The following is a 20,349-nucleotide window of genomic DNA, read 5'->3' as shown; positions in this document are numbered from 1 at the left end:
GAGACAAGTGAGATCACGTGTCTGGCAAAGGGAGAAGGAGAAATGCCTTTACATAGTCTTCCATCTCCTCCCCAACTCCAGCTCATCACTCCCCATTTTGCTGGCAGCTTTTCTCTCTACCGCCTCCCTCCTTCATACCCTCTTCCATCACTCATTGATATTTCACTGCTGATGGTGTCCATAGAAACAAGGGAGTGAGTTTATGGCAGGTATAACTGACGCTTGCACCAGGCACTCCACAAGGCTCACACTCACACAATTACTCTTCACATCACATCACTTCAGAGGCCCCATAAACACAGTAAACATTGTGTTATATTGCAGATCAGGATAGAGTGTGTTTAGTTTGACTTGCTTGATTGGGTTATCTAAATGTGTGCATGTGGGTCTGAGTGTAAGCAGCTGTTCTAAAGCATTATCCCACCTTGATGAGATTCTATGTGATGTCTTGTCTGTATGAGATCCTTCATCCCAACATAGATTACTGTATGCCCAGACATAAGCCTATTACTTCAAAGAGGGGGTCCCTGTGTGTGTGCATCCAGAACATATGGTGGAGTATTGTAAAGGATAATGTGTGTGCAGTCAGCAGATAATGCTCACAGTTCATTGTCTGCCTGCAGCTTCCTGTCATGTGCAGTTTCTGCATAGACATGTCTGCGTTCCAAATAGATGCATACATAGATACTTTATTAATGCAGAAGAGGGAAATTCACATATCCAGTAGCACCAACCACAAATGCACCCACAGATATGCAATAAATAGGTTTTTAAAAACGATTTAAAAAAAAAAAACATTAAATACCATGCAATGCATATAGTATCAGAGAGTATTAAAAAGTCTAATTGTTCTAGGAACAAAAGATCTGATCCACTCAGTTCTGGAGAGCAGTCAGCATAAGCACCAGGCTTTGCTACAGCTGCTTTTCTGGCTGACCAGGAGGATCTGAAGCAGCTTTTAATTTGTCCAGTGTGGCCCTCTCCTTATATATAATGACATCAGTCTATTGCCAATCACTGAACTAGCTTTTCTCATTAGCTTATCAAGTTGCAAGTATTTCACCAATCAGTAGTTCTGCAGTACTTCAAGGAAGGAAAGCAGATGGTAGAGAATTTCTATCTTCAGAAGTCCAACAATACTTCTTATGCTTTGGAAGTGTTATAGCTGCAGTATGTAACCTTTACTAAAAAAAAACGATAACACTTTATTTGAAGGGGTGTGAATAAGACTGACATGACACTGTCATAAACATGACATAAGACCTGTCATGAACATGAATAAGTCTTCATGAATATTTATGACTGTTGTCATAAAGTGTCATTCAGTAAATCATGACACCTTTAATACAAATGTGACATTATTCAAAATGTCTTTGTTATGACAACTTGACATTAATTTAGACAAAAATGTCTTCATTATGACAACTTGATATTAACCAAAAAATCATGAACTGACAAATTTGTTATTAAAGTATTACTGATTAAACTTTAAAAATTAGCTTTATGTGGTAATATTATATAGCTCTGCCATTTTGTTTAGTCTTAAATTTCTTAATTTAATTGATACTGAAGTTTTACAGCAAGATGTCTACAAAGCACTTATGAACTTAGCATTTGAAACATTATTTAAGGCTGTTTTAAGTAGTGCAATACACCATATGCACCAGTGAGAGGCAGCAGTGCACAAACAGGCGTTCAGTGTGTTGATGAAGAAGAAATCTTCCATATTGTGGGGCCAACCTAACACAAGTTATAACCATAGACATGGGCCGTTTCTCAATACTCAAGAATGCAAGTACGTTCTTGAGTTCTTGGCAAGTACGTACCCGCAAGAACAGTTGAAAGTTCGTTCTTACCGAGTTCACAAGGACGCAGTATGCTAGTTCGCCAGTTCTTGATGACGTCATACAACACTGAACTGAGTGGTTAGATAAAGCTATAAGGTCTACTTTCTCGCCTAAAAACAAATTTAAATGAGTTTTTGTGGCAATTAATTGTGGTAAAAATGCAATACATTTCTGTACTGACCTTCTCTATTTACCGCTGCTGGTGGCGCATTGCATTGTGGGATACCTTGCTGCCTCAAGTCCGCAGAAGGATGCATTAATGCATCCTCGATAAAATGGGCGGAGCAAGAACACATCCGGGTACTTTGAGCGTTCTTGCCTGGATGTGTACTTTGAATTGGAACAGTACTTGGGCCGCTGTCGATGACGTTTCATGAGGATGCGAGAACACAAGTACAGACAAGAACGCATATTGAGAAACGGCCCTAATATAAGAATAGACGCCTCATGGACCGCTCTCGCCTATTGTCATTGACGAGATTTAGGGCGGCCATCTTGGAGCGGTCCACCACTCCACTCAGCGTTATGTGTTTAGCAGCACAATCGATCATAACACGCTTTTTTGTTACTGGAAACCATATTCAAACATCTATCAAAGCTACATTTATAAACAATTGTATTTTTTAAGTATGTTTTTAATACATAGTTCAGCATATTTAAATATGCTTAGTGGCTATAACAATAGAATAGGAATGGAATATTCTGATATTGATGTATGATGAGCATATTACAAAGCACACAGCCGTTCATAATTTATTTAATAAATTATTTAGTAATATCAATACATATTTATATAACTATACAAACACAAATAAATAATGATTAATAATGACACAAATAAATGATTAATACTGAATAATATATATTGGATACATGTTTATATGTATGTAACATATGTATATGTTTTTCAGCCGACGAGTTCCAGCTTCAGAGTGATTCAGCAGTTGAGATTGAGGCCAAAATCCGATACGAGATTCATCCGTGCTGCAGTGAATCCGTCTCTCTTTAAAGATATCTCCCTCTTCTTCCTCACATTGTGTCTTTAGAAAACCTTCAAAAGAAAAACGGAAGATTTGGGATGTATCTTACGTAAAGAATTACGTAAATAATAGTTTTTACCACCTGTGTAAACTTTGCTGGTGAATGTTATAACACATAATATAAGTTTTATAATACATGTTACATTGTTTAATTTATAATCTAGGATCTTGTGTCAGATAATCTAAGTCAATGTTATAAAATAATTAATTTTTTAGATTTACAGAATCTCAGTTAGCCTTCATAGCGGGGCTGAACCCGGTATTACACCAAGCACTACAGCTAATATTCGCTGGTATCTCACCGGTGGACATAAATACAGTAAAATAATATTCTAATCACAAAATATACATAATAATATGTCCATCTTACTTATGAAATGTTGTATGTGGAGCCCTCACATCAATAGTCCATCGATCCGAACAACAATATCCCTCAGTGCTGAGGCATCTTCGGTTGTTTTGGTTGAGCAAAGTAGGAGGGACAACCGCTCCAAGATGGCCGCCGTATTTCCTGCGCTAGAGGAGCCAATGCGGGGTCTACTCTTATATTATGTCTATGGTTATAACGGCCAGACCTCCTGTTAAAAAGAAGCCAAAGTTTGTCACCTAATACATATGAGGTATGTGTCTTATTAACTTTACATTTTCTTTGAGAAAATACATTTGACTATGTTCTCTTTTTCTGTAATGTTAGCTTATGAGCAATTCAAGCCAATCCTACCTTGCTGTAAGTTAATGTTAGCAAAAGTTATTAAACTCCATTACTGTAATGTTAGCCCTTAATATTAAACATATTTTAGACTGGCAAATAGGTTTTTTCTCTCCAATTTTAATCTAGCAAATTAAAAGCTCATATGTTAGTCAAAGTTATCCTTTATGTGCATTATTTAGCAACTTGGCTGATGTGACACAGTGCTTGTGTTCTTTGCTTTGGAAACTTTAGCCACATGAAGACCCATGTTAGCCTAAGGTGGGGGCTAAGGTGGGGGGGACAAAGTTGGCTAATGAAGACATGCTACGAGTGTGGAGGAAGATAATGAGGACCAGCCACCAGAGAAAGAAGTCCCTGTTTGACCAAAGAGAAAGAAGCAGATTAAATATTTCCCTAGAAAATTAGGTAAGTCATTTTTGTGTTACTATTTTGTCCAGGTGAAGTGAGGTGGGACATCCAGGTAAAAAGGGAATGGGGAGCAAGAATCAACATTCACCAGCTAAGTTAATAATTTACGTTTTAGACAACTAAAAACTGGTGTTAAATCTATTTATTTATTCATAAACGTCTTGCAAACATCAATAAGGTTGGAAATAATTGAGAATGCTCATTAAGTGAAAAGATACACTCATGTGCCTAAAACTATACATTAAATGATGCAATCTGAATAATAACAGTGGCAGTCTGTCTGAACTTCTGCCAAACAAATATTTGATCAGAATAATTTTGTTCAGCTTTAGTTATTATGCTACTTGTGTTAAGAAATAATTGTATTGCACTTCATAACAACCAGTCATGTTAACTAGACATTTGTCTGCCAGTCTACCATTCTGACAGTGTGCAGAAAGGGGCATTTTTGGAGTGGTATTTAAATAAATGCTGACATTGTTTTTTGTTTTTGTTCTGTTTTTAAGTGATCACAATGAATTGAGTCATAACCGATTATGAGAATGTCCAGTTTGAATTCATGAAAAGGCTTTCACCATGATAAATTATTGCAAGAACAGCTGTAATTTCTGAGCATTTCTGGACACCTTCAAAGATCTGCTGCCAGAAAATGAAGACAAGAAGAAGATCTCCTGTTTTCAGAGCATTACAGGAAGACTATTACAAAGGAGATGGCTGACATAATCAAAGCAAAACATGTTACTGTTGAAAGAACCTATTTTCTTAAGTTAAAGAATAAGTAATTCTGTTTTAGTTTTTCAATCAGTATTTCAGAGTAACAACATACTGACCTGACGATAAACTCTGTTTGAAGAACAAGTTATCTTTTGTTTTATTCTAATGTACAAAGGGTTTGTTCTACAGCTATGATGGTAGTTATAAGTAGCTCACTTCACTTGAGGTAAGACTTAATATCAGTGACTCTGTTAGCATAGCATTTGACACTGTAATAACACTAAATTACATCTTTATAATTGCTGCTACTAGTTTCACTTTACTTGAGGTAAGAGTTAATATTAATGACACCGTAATAACACTTAATGACATATTCATAACTGGTGCTACTTGTTCCACTTTACTTGATGTAAAAGAAATTGTTATTGACTCTGTTATTAAATCATTTGACAGTGTAATAAAGCTTAATGAAATCTTTATTGTTGGTCCTACTTGTTTCGCTTTATTTCAGGTAGTGGGAATATTCATTGCTGTTTTGTTAAGGCTTTTGATAGTGTAATAACAATTAAATCACTATCACTATATATAGATATATTATGACATAAGATTCTTGGTTAATGTCAAATTGTCATAACGAAGACATTTTGAATAATGTCAACTTTGTATTAAAAGTGACATTTTAATACAATGTCACTTTTGTATTAAAATGACATTGTATTAAATTTATGACACAGTCATAAATATTCATGAAGACTTACTGATGTTCATGACAGGTGTTATGTCATGTTCATGACAGTGTCATCTCAGTCTTATTCACAACCCTTCAAATAAAGTGTTACCAAAAAACTTTTTTTTCTATATATTTGTTAAAATTATCATTGTCTCGACAGTATAAGATAATCTGTGAAAAAAAATATCAGGCTCCTCTGCTCTCCCAGTGCTCCCAGTATTAACTGGAGAGAAAATCCATCGCTGTCAGAAACAACCAATCAGAACCAGGAGGAGGGTCTTAGCGCTGCCAGTCTCCCTTGTATACATGCTGCTTATCTTGTATACATGCTGCTCCCCCTTTATCGCTGCTACGCTACAGCTGGTTCACTACAACGGAGCCTTCCACGATTGCTCAGGCTAGTCAGTATGTCTACTGATAATGGCAGATAAACAGTTTTTCTGCAACAGTAAAGGCATTTCTCCACTAGTTATCCTCTAACCGGTTCGGTCTCGGTCCACCACGGCCAGATTCATTTCCATTAGTAGATTTGGATTGGCTCTGTCTGACTGTTCTTAGATTTTTGTACCTACTTCAGGGGTAGTAGTATACAGGGGTAGTACTGTATGTTGTTCTGTATTGTTCTCCAGTACTGAGCCAAGTATTGCACGGAAGTGATTTGATTGACAGCCGTGATTTAGCAGCGCTGCTAGCAGCTCATCTCTCTGAAGAACGGACAGCAATAAGGAAGAGGGAAACGATGCAGCTCTGGTCAGCGTTCTGTCGGAGGTTTGCACCGACAGTGTGAAACATGTGACGGGTCTCTGAAATATACTTGCGGTTTCCTGGGTATAGAGTGAACAGAAATGGGTCCAGACTGTACCATGCAGGCTGCTGTGTTGCTCTAAATGATTCCATAGACATTTTTACAGTTGGACAATCTGCGGTCTCTTAGTAAGGTAAGCTGTTATCTACGAAATCAGGGAGAAATCAATACCCATTTTTTATTATCTATATTTGACTGTTTCTGTCTCTTCTTCAGGTCTTGTAGAACAAACCTCAGCTTCTCCTTTTTCTTAAAAGCCCACTTTTTATGATTGAAGAGCTCCTTTATGCCATGGATTATTTTTTGGAAAACAATGTGCAGTCCTCACAAGGCCGTGTTTTCACAGAATTTGATTTAGTGTCCAACTGTGTGTTTATGTGTGTGCGTGTGTGTGTGTGCGTGTGCGTGCGTGCGTGCGCATAGGTCCAGCCCGGGGTTGGTTCCAGCGTTCAAAGTCGCTGCAAATCCAGGCGTGTTTGCGAATGCTGATGGAATGGGCAACCAAGTCCGGTCTGGGGCATCTGGCTGAAAAGTTCTTCACCAAACTCAACAGTACTGTGTCCATAGTGGCCATGCCCCCACAGCAGCTCACACAGGTGACCCACACAAAAGCATACTCATATACTCATACTTAATCAAGATATTGTTTCAAGAAACGTACCACATCACTATTAGTCCTAAACAAAAGTCAGGCAGAATCTCAAGAACTTTATGGTTGTCATCTTTAAGATGCACATAAAGTTTATCTTAAACTTTTTGTTTACAGTAAACAAAAAGTTTTGATTAAATAATCTGACTTTAATCTGAATATAGTCAGATTATTTTTGTCCCTGCTTTGTCTGCAGTTGAGTTGGCGAGTGTTGTCCAGTGAGCACCCATCTCTGAAACCAGTCCAGCTCCACAGGATCCTCACCCAGTACCAGCTGACAGCAGAGATAGGTCCTGTCCCAATATGGCAACCCAGCAGTGAGGATGAGGCTTATATCTATAGATCAGGTACAGGTGTGACTCCACCAAGTACCGATGATATAAAGTCCCATTATTGTTAAATGTTTGTGCTCGTCATTTCTGAATGACAGCAGTTGGCTTTATTTTCTGGATAACATAGGTTGAAGAAGCTGATAGCCATACTTAGATTATCTGTACATTTGTAAATATTAGGGCTTGAAACAATAAAACAAGATGAATCAATTATTGAAATAATCATCAACTAAATTAGTAACAGATTAATCATTAACGGAAGTATATATCGTATTTTCCGCACTATAAGGGGCACCGGATTATAAGGTGCACCTTCAATGGATGGCTTATTTTAAAACTTTATTCATACATAAGGTGCACCGCATCATAAGGCGCATAGAATAGACGCTTTAGTGTGGGTTGCCAATTTGTTCCGTACTCTATTATTACACATCCACATTTGTAAAGAAATGGTCCCCGAGTACTTTATATAGTAGGCTGCCCCAGTCATTGTTTCACTCAGTGTTGGTGTTGCGATATTGTGCCCAATTGCTTTCTGGGTAACACAGACCAACCGACACGCTGCCGCCGCAGTCTCTGTCTCTCTTCCTCCGCCCCTCTGCCCCCCCTGGTTTTAAATGTATTATCAAACTTTATTAGCAAACCAGCGTTCTGACAACTATCCCAGAGCACTTCTTCTTCTACGGGGGAAAATGAAGTCGGCGGCTGCTTACTGTAGTTGCTAGACCTGTTGTGGCTCAATATTGGTCCATATATAAGGCACCTCGGATTATAAGGTGCACTGTCGGCTTTTGAAGACATTGAAGGTTTTTAGGTGCACCTTATAGTGCGGAAAATACGGTACTCAAAAAGTCCATTGCTGAAAAACCAACATACTCAGTAGTAATTAAGCAAAAAATGTACAAAAAGTCTTAACATTCTTTAACATTCTGCATGTAAGTTTAAAAAAAAGAACTTTGACTATGTTTTACCCAAATATGTTTTATTGGAATCTATTTGAATCTATTTTTCTTATAGATTCAAATAAATACTTCAAGTGGCGTAGATTTAGCTTCACCTGGTCGAGTTCTATGAAAAAAAACCCTCTTAGATACTTTTTGCTATCCAATTATTAAGTGGTTAATCAAATAAAGTTGTCAGACTACTGTACTGATGTTAAGTCGAGCAGAAAGGACTGAGTTTTTCAACATGTTGCTGATAATCAATGTTAGAAGTACTTTTTAGCAGCAGATGCATCTTTTGCTTCAAATGACCAAGCATTTACTGTAAGTAATGCTGTATTGGATTGTCACCAATAAAATGTTTATTTTTCTTATAGATTCAAATAAATACTTCGATTCCTTTTTTATATTTCTAATACTGTGTAAAAAAGGATTTCTTCTGATTATCTGTCAGAATAATCAATACAATAAAATAAGTGTTAGCTGTAGCTCTTTATATATATTTATATTTATATATATTTAAATTAGAGATGTGCAGATCAGGTTTTTTCCTTCCGATTCCAATCACCGATACCGATTACATAATTTTTTTTTTTTTTATCATAAACACTACCGGTTACATTATGTGGAAAAAGGAACCATGAATTCACCTTAATTTAGACAAAAACTTGTTTTTAATAACTTTTTACAAGAAGAAAACTAAACAAAACAGGCATTGTGCAAATTGTACTGATATCGGTAGTATAACCGACTGAATAAAACCTCTCAACATTGCCAAAAAATTCAAGTATAAAACTTAACATTCAAAGGCAAATACAAGTTTCATTACAATAAACAATCCTGAGTTACTGAATGAAAACTCCGTGATAGCATGGCGGCTAGCTGATTACTGCTAGTTCTGATTGGCTGTTTCTGACTGAGCGGAGTAATTATGCAGAACAGGGAGGAGATCGATTATTTTTTCAGAGATTATCTGTCTCATGTTAGGACAGCGAAAGTTTTAACACGTAAGTAAAATATTTTTTTTTAGGTTAGATGCTGCAGCTTTAAACAGAGGTTCGGTGTGAGAGTCACTACCAGGTGGAGCAGAAACGGCGCTCCGTTTGTGAAATACTATTACCTGTAGCGCGTAGCAGCGGTTCAACAGCGAGAGCAGAACCAGCGTCTTACATCGCAGCTCGAAGACTTAAATAATTTTGCAGGTTATTTGTTTAGCTTTCTGACTGTCATGGTAATCCTGGTGAGTGTTTGTAGCTGTACGCTGCTTTACCTGCTGTCTGATCCGCAGTATGTCTTTTTTACTGCAGTGAGCCTCGATGTAGCCAAACTCCGTCAAGTATGGCATTGTTTTTATGTCATATTAGATTCGTCGTGTTGATGCATTTTGACATGCTTCACCCCACGTGCTTAACTTTTCTGCCGCAACACGCAAACTTCCCCATTTACTCAGAGCGTTATAGTTCCACAGACATCGCTTAGGATTTGTTGGTGCGTGTTTGCGCAGTGTGAAGGAAAGAGGAGACCAGCTGCACAGGCAGGCTGCGAAATGAGATGCAGGTGATCAGTTTGTGTGATCGGCAACAAGAGACGTGATCGGCGATCACCGATCATACGCTTTTTCACGGAAATTGGCCGATTATGATCGGTGGCCGATCGATCGGCACACCTCTAATTTAAATCCATCCATTTTTTTTCTGCTGATCTTGGGTCTGGTCACAGAAGCAGCAGTACAAGTAGGGTAGCCCACACTTCTCCCTCTCCAGCCACAGTTCCAGCTTCTTTAAAGGGAATCCCAAGGCGTCTAGTGTGTCCTGAGTCTTCCTCTGGGTCTCCTCCCAGTGGAGCGTACCCTGAACACCTCACCAGGTGGTCAGGAAGCATCCTGACCAGAGGATGAGGTGTCAGTTGAGGTGGCTCGGTGACACAAAACAGATTCAACTTTTGAATCTTGTTTTGTGTCATTTATAGACACAAAACTTGTGACTATAACTGTGTAGGAACGTCCCCGAAGGACATGCCTTCTTCAAGTCCACATGTTAGCTCAACATGTAGCCAGTTGAGCGAACTCCCAGCTACCCTGCAAGACCCTGTAGAGCTGGTGCAGTGTTCCATGACTGGGACGAAAACCACACCGCTCTTCCTTTTTCAGAGGTTTGACTATCTTACGGACCACTGAGGAGCTCTTTAACCACCTCAGTGATCTCAACACCAGGGATTACAGAGCCCGCCCCTAATACCCCAGGCTCCGCTTCTTCGCAGGAAGGCATGTTGGTGGGATTGAGGAGGTCTTCGTAGTATTCTGACCACCAGTCAGAGTCCCAATTTAGGACTCTGACTAGGCCTCTCTAAAATATCTTCCAGTCAGAACAAAAATATTGTAAAGAGGTATGGATAATTTTGTGCTTAACTGTATGTTTTTGTTGCATGTTCAGTTGACCTCCTGGAAAGCTTTGAGAACCACCCGCCCATCGTCCTGCCCAGCTCAGGGTTCAGAGTGGACCTGGACAACGAGTGTGTGGAGGACAGCATCTACAGACAGCTGCTCTATGTGCGTCACTACCTGTGGGGTCTGAGGACCAAGACGCAAACTCACACCACCACTCCCAGTGTGCACACACAGTCCAATGGAACCAACACAGCCGACTGGCCGGACGTCCAGGTCAGAAAAATCCACGCCTAAGCATGCCTCCCACTAATCCAGGTCATGTGACCCAGCAGCTGTAGTAGTTGTGGGATTATAAAGAACTTCTAAATCAAAAGACAAAACCTTCTTCTCTGGCCATCTCCGGCTCACATACACATGCACTCACACAAACCTAGACACGGTTGAATCATGGTTAATCTGATTAGACTGTGGGATGTCTAATTATTGGGAACAGCTGACTAGACCATAATCTTTGGTGTTAGAGCACCTCATATGTACACCAGAGATTCATACAGTCACAGATGCACTAAGAGGAAGGTTTGTAAATAAAAGGATTATAAATTGAAACTTTAATGATATTAACTGACGTCTTATTTTTAGAAACAAAGTGCATCCTGTATCAGTGGTGAGAGACAAACTCGATTCAGTTTGTCATATCATGAAGTTTGTCCTCAAAGTCTGTCCTTTGACAACCCAGAGGGAGCTGCTACCTCCGGCCCACAGCAGCCCCCGCTCTGGGGGGGGCGCCGGGGATGAGACAGCAGCAGAGGAGAGGGGACGAGACCGGCCACCGGGCCAGACACAAACCCACAGCCTCAGAAGGAACGGAACCATTCACCATCCTCGTGCAGCAAATCCGGACCCATCCTGCCTCCTGACCCCACCCAACACCCCCCTGTACCCAGAGGGGGGAGGTGTAGCGGGGTCCATTCTCTGCACCAGCATTCAGACTAATGGCTGCTCAGCCAGAACCCTAGCAGAATGTAAAAAGACCAACGGACTCCTCACAAATGGACTGGAAGGTAGGACCAAGCACAAAGTCCAGGGTGAATAAAAACATAACAAACAGTAGAAGCCATACTTTCACACTGAATGTTTTTAGAGTTTAACATAGTTTTATTTGGATGTAAAGTGATACACCAATATAAAGTCCAACATAATAAACAAGTATAAAGAAAATAATAGGTTTTCAAAACTTTGAACAAATAAACTAATAAGTGCAGCATATATTTCTATACAGCCCTTTTGAGACAATACTTTGCAGAGCCACATTTGGTATAATTAAAGCTGCAAATGATTGGCTCCCTCCTCAATCAGCTTTGCACATTTAGAGACTGACATTTTTGCCTGAGTCGTAGATCTCTGCAGCTCCTACAGAGATGCCTTGGGCCTCTTGGTTTCTTCCTTAAAACTCTGCTTGGCTGGCCTCTTCCATCACTGTTAGTGAGGGATTAAGCAGTGATCCATGAGATGTTCAGAGGTTATGATATTGCTTTGTTTTATTACAGAACTTATCACAGAACAGAGATTGGTGGGCAGTATTTATTATGTGACCAGTGAGGACAGTTGGCTGTACAGGATGTTTTTCAGGGTTAATAGGGTACTGATATTCAGCTACCCTCTATTCAGATTTTTGAAAACCATGCATATTAGTGTTGAAATTCTAATAAGAAAATTAAAATTGCAGTAACGGACAAGTCAGGTAATGAAGAAAAAATGGAACAAAATACGACACTAACTGGAGATGCTGAAAGAAGCCGTTTAGATCTGGATGGAAATGTGAGTCTTCACATTTCACTGGTTTCAGAATATTATCTGCTACAGAATAACACATCAGACAGACGATGCAGTTTATTTTTACTGTGTTCAAATATTTTGTAACTTATTTTCTGAATTGACTTAAAGCTAGATCAAATATGTGTATGTAATGAATTATTGATTAGGTTTTGTTGCATTTAATTTCCTTTTGGGATCAACAAAGTACTTTTAGATTTGAATTCTTTGCTTTTTGCAACATTTTATTTTTCTCAATGCCAATAAATTGATGCCTGATCATATTCAGAATGAAATTGGATTTTCATCACTACTTTTAGGGTTTGTCTCCCCCTAATGGCCAATAATGAGATAGCAGAGCTTGATTTTGGATTTGTGCCTTCTCAGTGCAACTGAACTGTTTTCTACTTTGACATTTTTCCTAACTTTCCCTGATTGGCAGTTGACACACTAACAGCAGCAGAAACCTAACCCTGATTACCAATGGGTGAAGTGCCACTACCCTCAATATTTATATCAGTTATATAAATTTAACAGTTATATAAATTTGTCAATGTTTTTATGTTCTATTAAAATCATGGGTAGAGCTTTAGTTGCACTCTGGAACCTAGACTTTGACAGCTTTGTGTTTGTGTTAGATCTCAGAGTCAAAATGAGCTGATAGAATCCGTCACTCTTCTGATCTCAGCTGTTAGGTTGTGCTGCAGCGAGTGCAGAGGTCGGCGGTGTGAACTGTGCTACGTAGTGACAGCTGTAGACTCATTTGTGTTGTTCTAGGTCAGCAGCGACCCTTCTGATGAGTTGTCTGATGTTTGTCAAACCCCACACAAACTGCTTTGTGTGTTTTTGTGCCTTTGGGTGTGTGTGTGCGTGTGTGTGTGTATCCTCTGCAGGATGTATTAGTGGCTGTGAGTTTCCTTTCCCTGTCTCCTCCCCCGGCGCTCCTTCCCTTGCTGATGATTTGTGTGTGGTGTTTGTAGTGGAACTCGACAAGGGACCCTACGGACTGGGAATGGGACTCATTGATGGCCTGGTAAGTTTCCAGATCAAATCTCCTGTGGTCTGTTACTGTTTAGGAAGTATATTTGGATGTAAAGTGATTTTTATTTTTTTATTATTTTGGAGCACCATGTTAGTGTAAGATACAGTTTATTTTGTAAAAATGCTGCAGAGCTTCAAGGCAAAGACATTTACAGCACATAAGTGATGTACAGAAGCCCTTAAAATCTTTTTTTTTTTGTCAGAATCTCACACTGAAAAGTATAACCTTTAAATGTGTATGCTTTTTCAGTGGACAAAATATGAGAAATAATTCATAAAACCAGTGGTGCTACATTATTGCTGTCGATTCTTTATGAAGCCTCTCTTTACCTACAGGATGGCATTTAGTGTCAAGTTGGAGCAAAGTCGGATCTTTGAGTCCTGCCTCCCTGACTGTGAAAGATGGCTCACTTCTTTACCTTCTGAATCAGTTTGTGTTGATCTGGTCATGAGTTTTGGATCACAGTCCAACTGTAGGACCAAGCGACACTTAGGAGTCGGCAATATAGATTCAGAATTTTATCACAACATTTTTTTGTACTATTGTGATGACGATAAAAAATTAGCATAAAAAAAAATTAAGTAAATTTTTCAGGTGACTTCATGGCACAGAATTCATAGCACCACAAACATAAATTCTTGAAAAATATTCTGATTTGAAATGAGCTGCTTCAGGAATTATGTGGAAAAGTACAGGATATTGTACTTTTCCACATAATTATTTTGTTTTACACAAAAGCTCAGCCGGACTGCTTGTTACTTAAAGCAGTGGTCCCCAACCCCCGGTCCGTGGACCGGTACCGGTCCGTGGACCAATTGGCACCGGGCCGCGCAAGAAATCATTAAATATTTCCGTTTTATGTATTATTTGAGTCTGGAGGATCTTTTATTTTGAAAATCCTTTAACCGGATTCTCTCGGTTACTTGCACACCAACATTGAGCCCACAAGCAGCAAAATGAGTAAGAAACAGATCAGATGTCTTTGGAAAGTTTCTTTGAAAGGTGAAAAGGCCCAGAGAAGAAACAGGAGAATGGATTTATCCCGGACCGGTAGGTGAGTCCCACATTACAAGCCGCTCTGCGTAACATGCGGCGACTGGCTGCTAATGAGACAATGAAGCTTCAAGCTGCTTCGCCACGTAGAGACCAAGCAGGCTGTGGATATAAGCAACACTTTGGGTGTTATTGTCTCTCATCACTCCATGATGGGACGTCTCGTTGCAGAGAAACAAGCTCAGGGCTCCTGTTAGTCATTATCGTGAGATAAAATTTTCACGAAAGTAAAATGTTCGTTTTTGTGGCGCATCTGTATCTTATTTTGACGGAATATGTAAACATTACCATAGCGACCAGAGTCAGAGAGAGTTTGGTCGAGAGGAGATGAGTAGAGCTTGTGAGGTTTAGACGGAAAGATTTAAGAATTGTCGGCCGATTCTCCAAACCTCTTTGGCCACAGAGCTGATAAAAGTACAACAGGTTCGATCGGTTCGTGTTCAGCCACACGGCAGGAGCTACACGAACCGATTCCAGTAACATCACGGTTCCAGAAGAAAAACCACAAAACTCCCAACAAAGCATACAGGAATTTAGAATAACCAAACACTGATGACCATGTAGAAGCAGTAGTGATAGTTTGTGGAGTTATTTTAAGAGATAAAATATGTAATAAAAAGAAAAGGCGGTGGTTAAAAGACGACAGAAGCAGCCGCTCTATTTGCTGCACTATGATTTGGAGGTGAATGTTTTTTTACAGTAAACATTTTTAACTGAATAAACATAAACATATATAATAATGACCTTTAGATTTAATAATAAACATTTCCACATATCATCTCCGATATCCATCGGACTCTCAGTTGCACGATATGTCAGCTGTTTGGGATTCCCCTCTGTTCTTACGTCACCGCGCTTTCTGATTGGCTACCTGTCACATTCAACAGGTTGTATTCTCGATCCCAGTCAGGGAAAAACCCACAGGCTGCGATAAAAGGGCCAAGACAACCCAAATTGGGCATATTCAGGATTTAGTGGGAACACCAACATGCAGAGGCCTTATCTGACGGTTCACGCCCCCTCCTCTTCCTCCCCCGGGCCGCAGCAAAATGTCCAAGTCTTGACCGGTCCGCGGTAATAAAAAGGTTGGGGACCACTGACTTAAAGGTTCAGCAACCACAGTAGTAGTTTAAATTAAAGTCACTGTGATGGTAGGACATGGAGACTTGGTGACTGCAAGATCCAGTTGCTTTTTTTTTTTTTTTTTTGCAGTCAGTGCTGCAATAAAATGTTAATTTATTTATTGATGCATGTTGCATCAATAAATGTAAGCAGTGCAGTATGGAAGTCATTACTCATTTCTAGGGATGCTCCGATCAGGTTTTTTGCTGCCGATTCTGATACCGACCACCCATGAGGCCGATCTCTGCCGATCACCTGGATTGGCACCGCATTTAAGCTAGCCGGCCCACAAAAGATATTCACATGCTCAACAGCTCAAGACATTATGGTACACCCGTTTACGTGCTGCTTTCACAATAAAAGCGCACATCTTGTCCATGTTTGATCCAGTTGCTGCAGTTGCAAAAATAAATAATGTATCAGAAATAACTGGGGACATTATGCAATGCTGAAAAACTCTGTTTCCAGCGATTTCTCTCACTTCTGGGTGGAAGAGGAACACCTTTGGAACACAATCAGCAAATGTTAACCACACCTGATGTGTAATTTCTAAATGAAAGCCTATTTAAAAAGCACATTTTTACTATTTTTCGCCTCAGCTGCCGTGCTTATTGCTTGAAAACTCTCTGTTTCCAGTGACTTCTGTCTCTTCTGCCTATATACATACAAAGAGAGACGGAGCGAGAGGGAGAGTTGACAAATCTCTCGCTCTGTCTCTCTCTCTGTGTCTCTCTCTCTCTTAGGGGGAAAAATAGAAATGTCTTATTTTAAAATGCTTTTATTTTGGAATTATACATCAGATCTAGTGGACATGTTTTGGTTGTGTTCTGGAGGTGTCCCTCTGTCTCTCAGAAGTGAGAGAAGTCACTGGAAACAGTTTTCAAGCAATAAGCACGGCAACTTAGGTGAAAAATAGTAAAAATGTGCTTTTTTTACTAGGCTTTTATTTTGAAATTATATATGTGGTTGACATTTGCTGGTTGTGTTCTACATAGACATAATATAAGGATAGACGCTTCATGGACCGCTCTCGCCTATTGTCGCTGACGAGATTTAGGGCGGCCATCTTGGAGCGGTCCACCACTCCACTCAGCGTTATGTGTTTAGCAGCACAATGCTAAAAGAAAAAGCATTGTGCTGCATAAAAAAGTGTGCATAAAAAGCACACTTTTTATGAATCATAAAAAGTGTGTTATGATGCATTTAATCCATCATAACACATTTTTTTGTTACTGGAAACCATATTCAAACATCTATCAAAGCTACATTTATAAACAATTATATTTTTTAAGTATGTTTTTAATACATAGTTCAGCATATTTAAATATGCTTAGTGGCTATAACAATCAAATAGGAATGGAATATTCTGATATCGATGTATGAAAAGCATATTACAAAGCACACAGCAGTTCATTATTTAATAAATTATTTAGTAATATCAATACATATTTATATAACTATACAAACACAAATAAGTAATGATTAATAATGGCACAAATAAATAATGATTAATACTGAATAATATATATTGGATACATGTTTATATGTATATACATATATACATTATGTATGTATGTATGCATGTTTTTCAGCTGACAAGTTCCAGCTTCAGTGATTTAACAGCTGAGATCGAGTCCAAAATCCGATGTGAGATTCATCCGTGCTGCAGTGAATCCATCTCTCTTCATAGATTCTCCCTCTTCTTCCTCACATCGTGTCTTTAGGAAACTTTCAAAACAAAAACGGACGATTTGGGATGTATCTTACTAGTGAAAGGATTACACATAAATAATAGTCTTTACCACCTCTGTAAACTTTGCTGATGAATGTTATAACACATAATATAAGTTTTATAATAATACAGGTCCTTCTCAAAAAATTTGCATATTGTGATAAAGTTCATTATTTTCCATAATGTAATGATAAAAATTAAACTGTCATATATTTTAGATTCATTGCACAACAACTGAAATATTTCAGGTCTTTTATTGTTTTAATACTGATGATTTTGGCAAACAGCTCATGAAAACCCAAAATCCCTGTCTCAAAAAATTAGCATATCATGAAAAGGTTCTCTGAACGAGCAGTTAACCTGATCATCTGAATCAACAAGTAACTCTAAACACCTGCAAAAGATTCCTGAGGCTTTTAAAAACTCCCAGCCTGGTTCATTACTCAAAACCGCAATCATGGGTCAGACTGCTGACCTGACCTGCAACCTGCAGTGAGCCTCGATGTAGAAAAAAACAGTGTCAAGTGCTTGTTTTTTAAATGTCACATTAGATTAGTTGTGTTGATGCATTTTGACGTGCTTCAACCCCGAGATATTTCTTTGGGGGAACACGCACACTTCCCCATTCACTCTCAGAGCGTTATAGTAGTTCACCACATCGCTTAGGATTTGTTGCTGCGCGCTTGCGCAGTGTAAAGGAAAGAGGAGATGAGCTACACACGCAGGCTGCGAAGTGAGATGCAGGTGATCGGCAACAAGAGACCGTGACCGTAAATATAAAAGTTATCGGCCGATTTTTCACGGAAATCGGCCGATAATGACCGGTGGCCGATCGACACACTCATTTCACAACGTTAGTAATTTGAAATTTTACAGTTCTAATCTTTCCAAGTAAAAGGGTCTAAAATGTAGATTTTTAGGTAAATTATCAATTGTAAACAGAGAATCAAAAATAAATCGGATCTTATTTTAGTAACCAGTGTGTATTTTAGCCAAACTACCACCAACTTATATCCTCTTGACCTTCAGTAACTAATTTCCGTTTGGCAGCACACCCCTCTTAACGCTCCCGGTATTTACATCCGGACCCTGATCCCCGATGGGCCGGCTGCATCCGACGGCAGGCTGAGGATCGGCGACCGCATCCTGGCAGTGAATGGGACCAGTCTGATCGGAGCCGACTACCAGAGGTAAAGGAGCGGTAGAGAGAGCCGTCTGCCCTCAGTGTTCATCTTACAACTGGTGTTGACCTCTTAAGCTGATTGATCGGTTCAAGCTCACAGTCATGTGCTGTTTATTGTTGGTCCATCTCTGCTGAGCTCCATGTAACCAGACTCTTCTTCTCCTCCCTCTCTCACTTCCGCTTGCTCACCCCGACAGCGCGGTGGATCTGATTCGTCTGGGAGGGGGTCGACTGCGTTTCCTGGTAGCCAAGTCAGACCCCGAGGTCTCAGAGAAGATCAGTGCCTCGTCCTGCTGACCACTGCCCCACTAGCACCATGCTGCTGACACGTGCAAAGCTCAGCAGGGTTCACACAACTATGGCTTACATGTATCAGACTGGGAATCCTGAGTTTGTAAAATAGCATCAGGTTCATTAATCATCACCAGGCAGCCTGGTGTTTAAAGCACAGAAGAATTATCCTCAATGTGTGGAATATTTCCAGCTCTAATTCCAGATGGAAATAGCTTGATTCATTGCTCAGCTGTCGCTCGGAAGCATCCATTTGTAAAACTGGAGAGACATCCTTCTGTTTATGTCAAAGCATTTGATGACGTGCTTTTGGAAAGGAATGTTTTATAAAGTTGTTTGTTAGGAGTTCTTGACACCATCAAACTTTTGTGATTGAATGTTTACTTTTTGTACCAGGCTTTGGATGTAAAACACCTGGCTGAGGGCCTGAATGTGAGGAGCTCCACTCCTGGTGGAAACGTTGAGCTTCAGGTCCTCAGTGCCGCTCTGTTCACACTGTAAATAGTTATAAATATTTTATCAGCTAGATGAACAACAGAAAGCAATTTGGGATTTATTCCTGTTTGTGAGGAGAAAAAAAACAAAGACCTATTGATGGAAAATGTTTTATGGAATGATGGGACTTTAATTATTTGTGTCTTTTTTTAACTTCTGTATTTATTGTCACTTCTTTATTCTGGTTTGTGCATTACAGCAACTTTTTTTTACATGCTGCTACAACATGTACAGTTACACAAAACACTTGAGTGTTCATGTTTATAACAGAACAAAAAATGTTAAGAATCCACGTGGAGGAATCTTCTGCTGAAACCAGTTGCCTTTGATAGACTAATACATTTTAACTGGATCTGAAGGAAGGTGAGCTAATGCTCTTAATTAATTTGATGAGACTTTTTAGAAAGGGGGGGGGGAACATTGCTCTCTGGGGTGAGAGAGCTACCTGCATAAGATCCCTTGGCAATGTTTTGGTGTCTTGCTGGCAGTATCCATTTTTTGAAGGAAGGACTGCCTCCTTGTCGAGGCCAAAACCTTTTCATGGCAGGATTTCTTAAGTGAAGCAAGCAAACTTGAAAACATTTGTAAATTGACAAATGATAAAAACTTTTCTCCACTGTAAGTCATGACTTTGCTGCTCCATCAGCGCCGTCCTTGTCTCATGGAGACATTCAGTAATTAAAAGTGCTATGTTGGATATTTCATCATTCTGTGCCTGATAGGGCAACACATCGTAACAAGGTGGTTAAGTTAAGATAAATTTAGGTCCAAAAACAAGTTTGAGTGAAATCTGGAAAGTATTATATGTTGAAATTTAAGAATGTGAGACTTTAGACCATTTTTTCCCCATTAACCACAAAGTTACTTTATTTCCTTGTGAATTTTATTCCTCTGCTTTATATTTATTTTTTGGAAATATTTCAATTTTGTATCTAGTTTGTGTGGCGCATCACCTCATGCATGTAATCTGATCAGTATTTATATTAAGAACAATGGTACACAAGAAAACAAGATCTTGTTGGATTCTTTGACAATAAATCAACTTGTTTAAATAT

The 20,349-nt window shown here is 39.3% G+C and overlaps 1 protein-coding gene across 9 annotated transcripts in view; it reads left to right on the top strand.

Moving 5' to 3' along the window:
- Positions 1 to 20,346, top strand: part of radil (Ras association and DIL domains) — a 44,454-nt gene extending 24,108 nt beyond the window's left edge. For 4 of the 9 annotated variants that reach the window (XM_008404988.3, XM_008404969.3, XM_008404951.3 and 1 more), the window contains 7 exons: positions 6,680 to 6,852; positions 7,102 to 7,252; positions 10,611 to 10,837; positions 11,301 to 11,625; positions 13,270 to 13,409; positions 18,376 to 18,515; positions 18,706 to 20,346. In XM_008404988.3, the coding sequence (XP_008403210.2) occupies positions 6,680 to 6,852; positions 7,102 to 7,252; positions 10,611 to 10,837; positions 11,301 to 11,625; positions 13,270 to 13,409; positions 18,376 to 18,515; positions 18,706 to 18,805 (1,256 nt within the window). In that variant the 3' untranslated portion in view covers positions 18,806 to 20,346. Of the gene's footprint in view, positions 1 to 6,679; positions 6,853 to 7,101; positions 7,253 to 10,610; positions 10,838 to 11,300; positions 11,626 to 13,269; positions 13,410 to 13,753; positions 18,516 to 18,705 lie in introns of those variants that run through there. The other 5 variants (XM_008404973.3, XM_008404980.3, XM_081608423.1 and 2 more) reach the window with 5 other exon arrangements.
- The last annotated feature ends 3 nt before the right edge of the window (positions 20,347 to 20,349 follow it).

This window comes from Poecilia reticulata, chromosome 1 (genome assembly GCF_904066995.2).
Source record: "Poecilia reticulata chromosome 1, P_reticulata-male-v2, whole genome shotgun sequence".
NCBI classification, from domain to species: domain Eukaryota; kingdom Metazoa; phylum Chordata; class Actinopteri; order Cyprinodontiformes; family Poeciliidae; genus Poecilia; species Poecilia reticulata.
The sequence above is the reverse complement of the archived record's forward strand: the minus strand, read 5'-3'. Positions and strand labels throughout refer to the sequence as shown.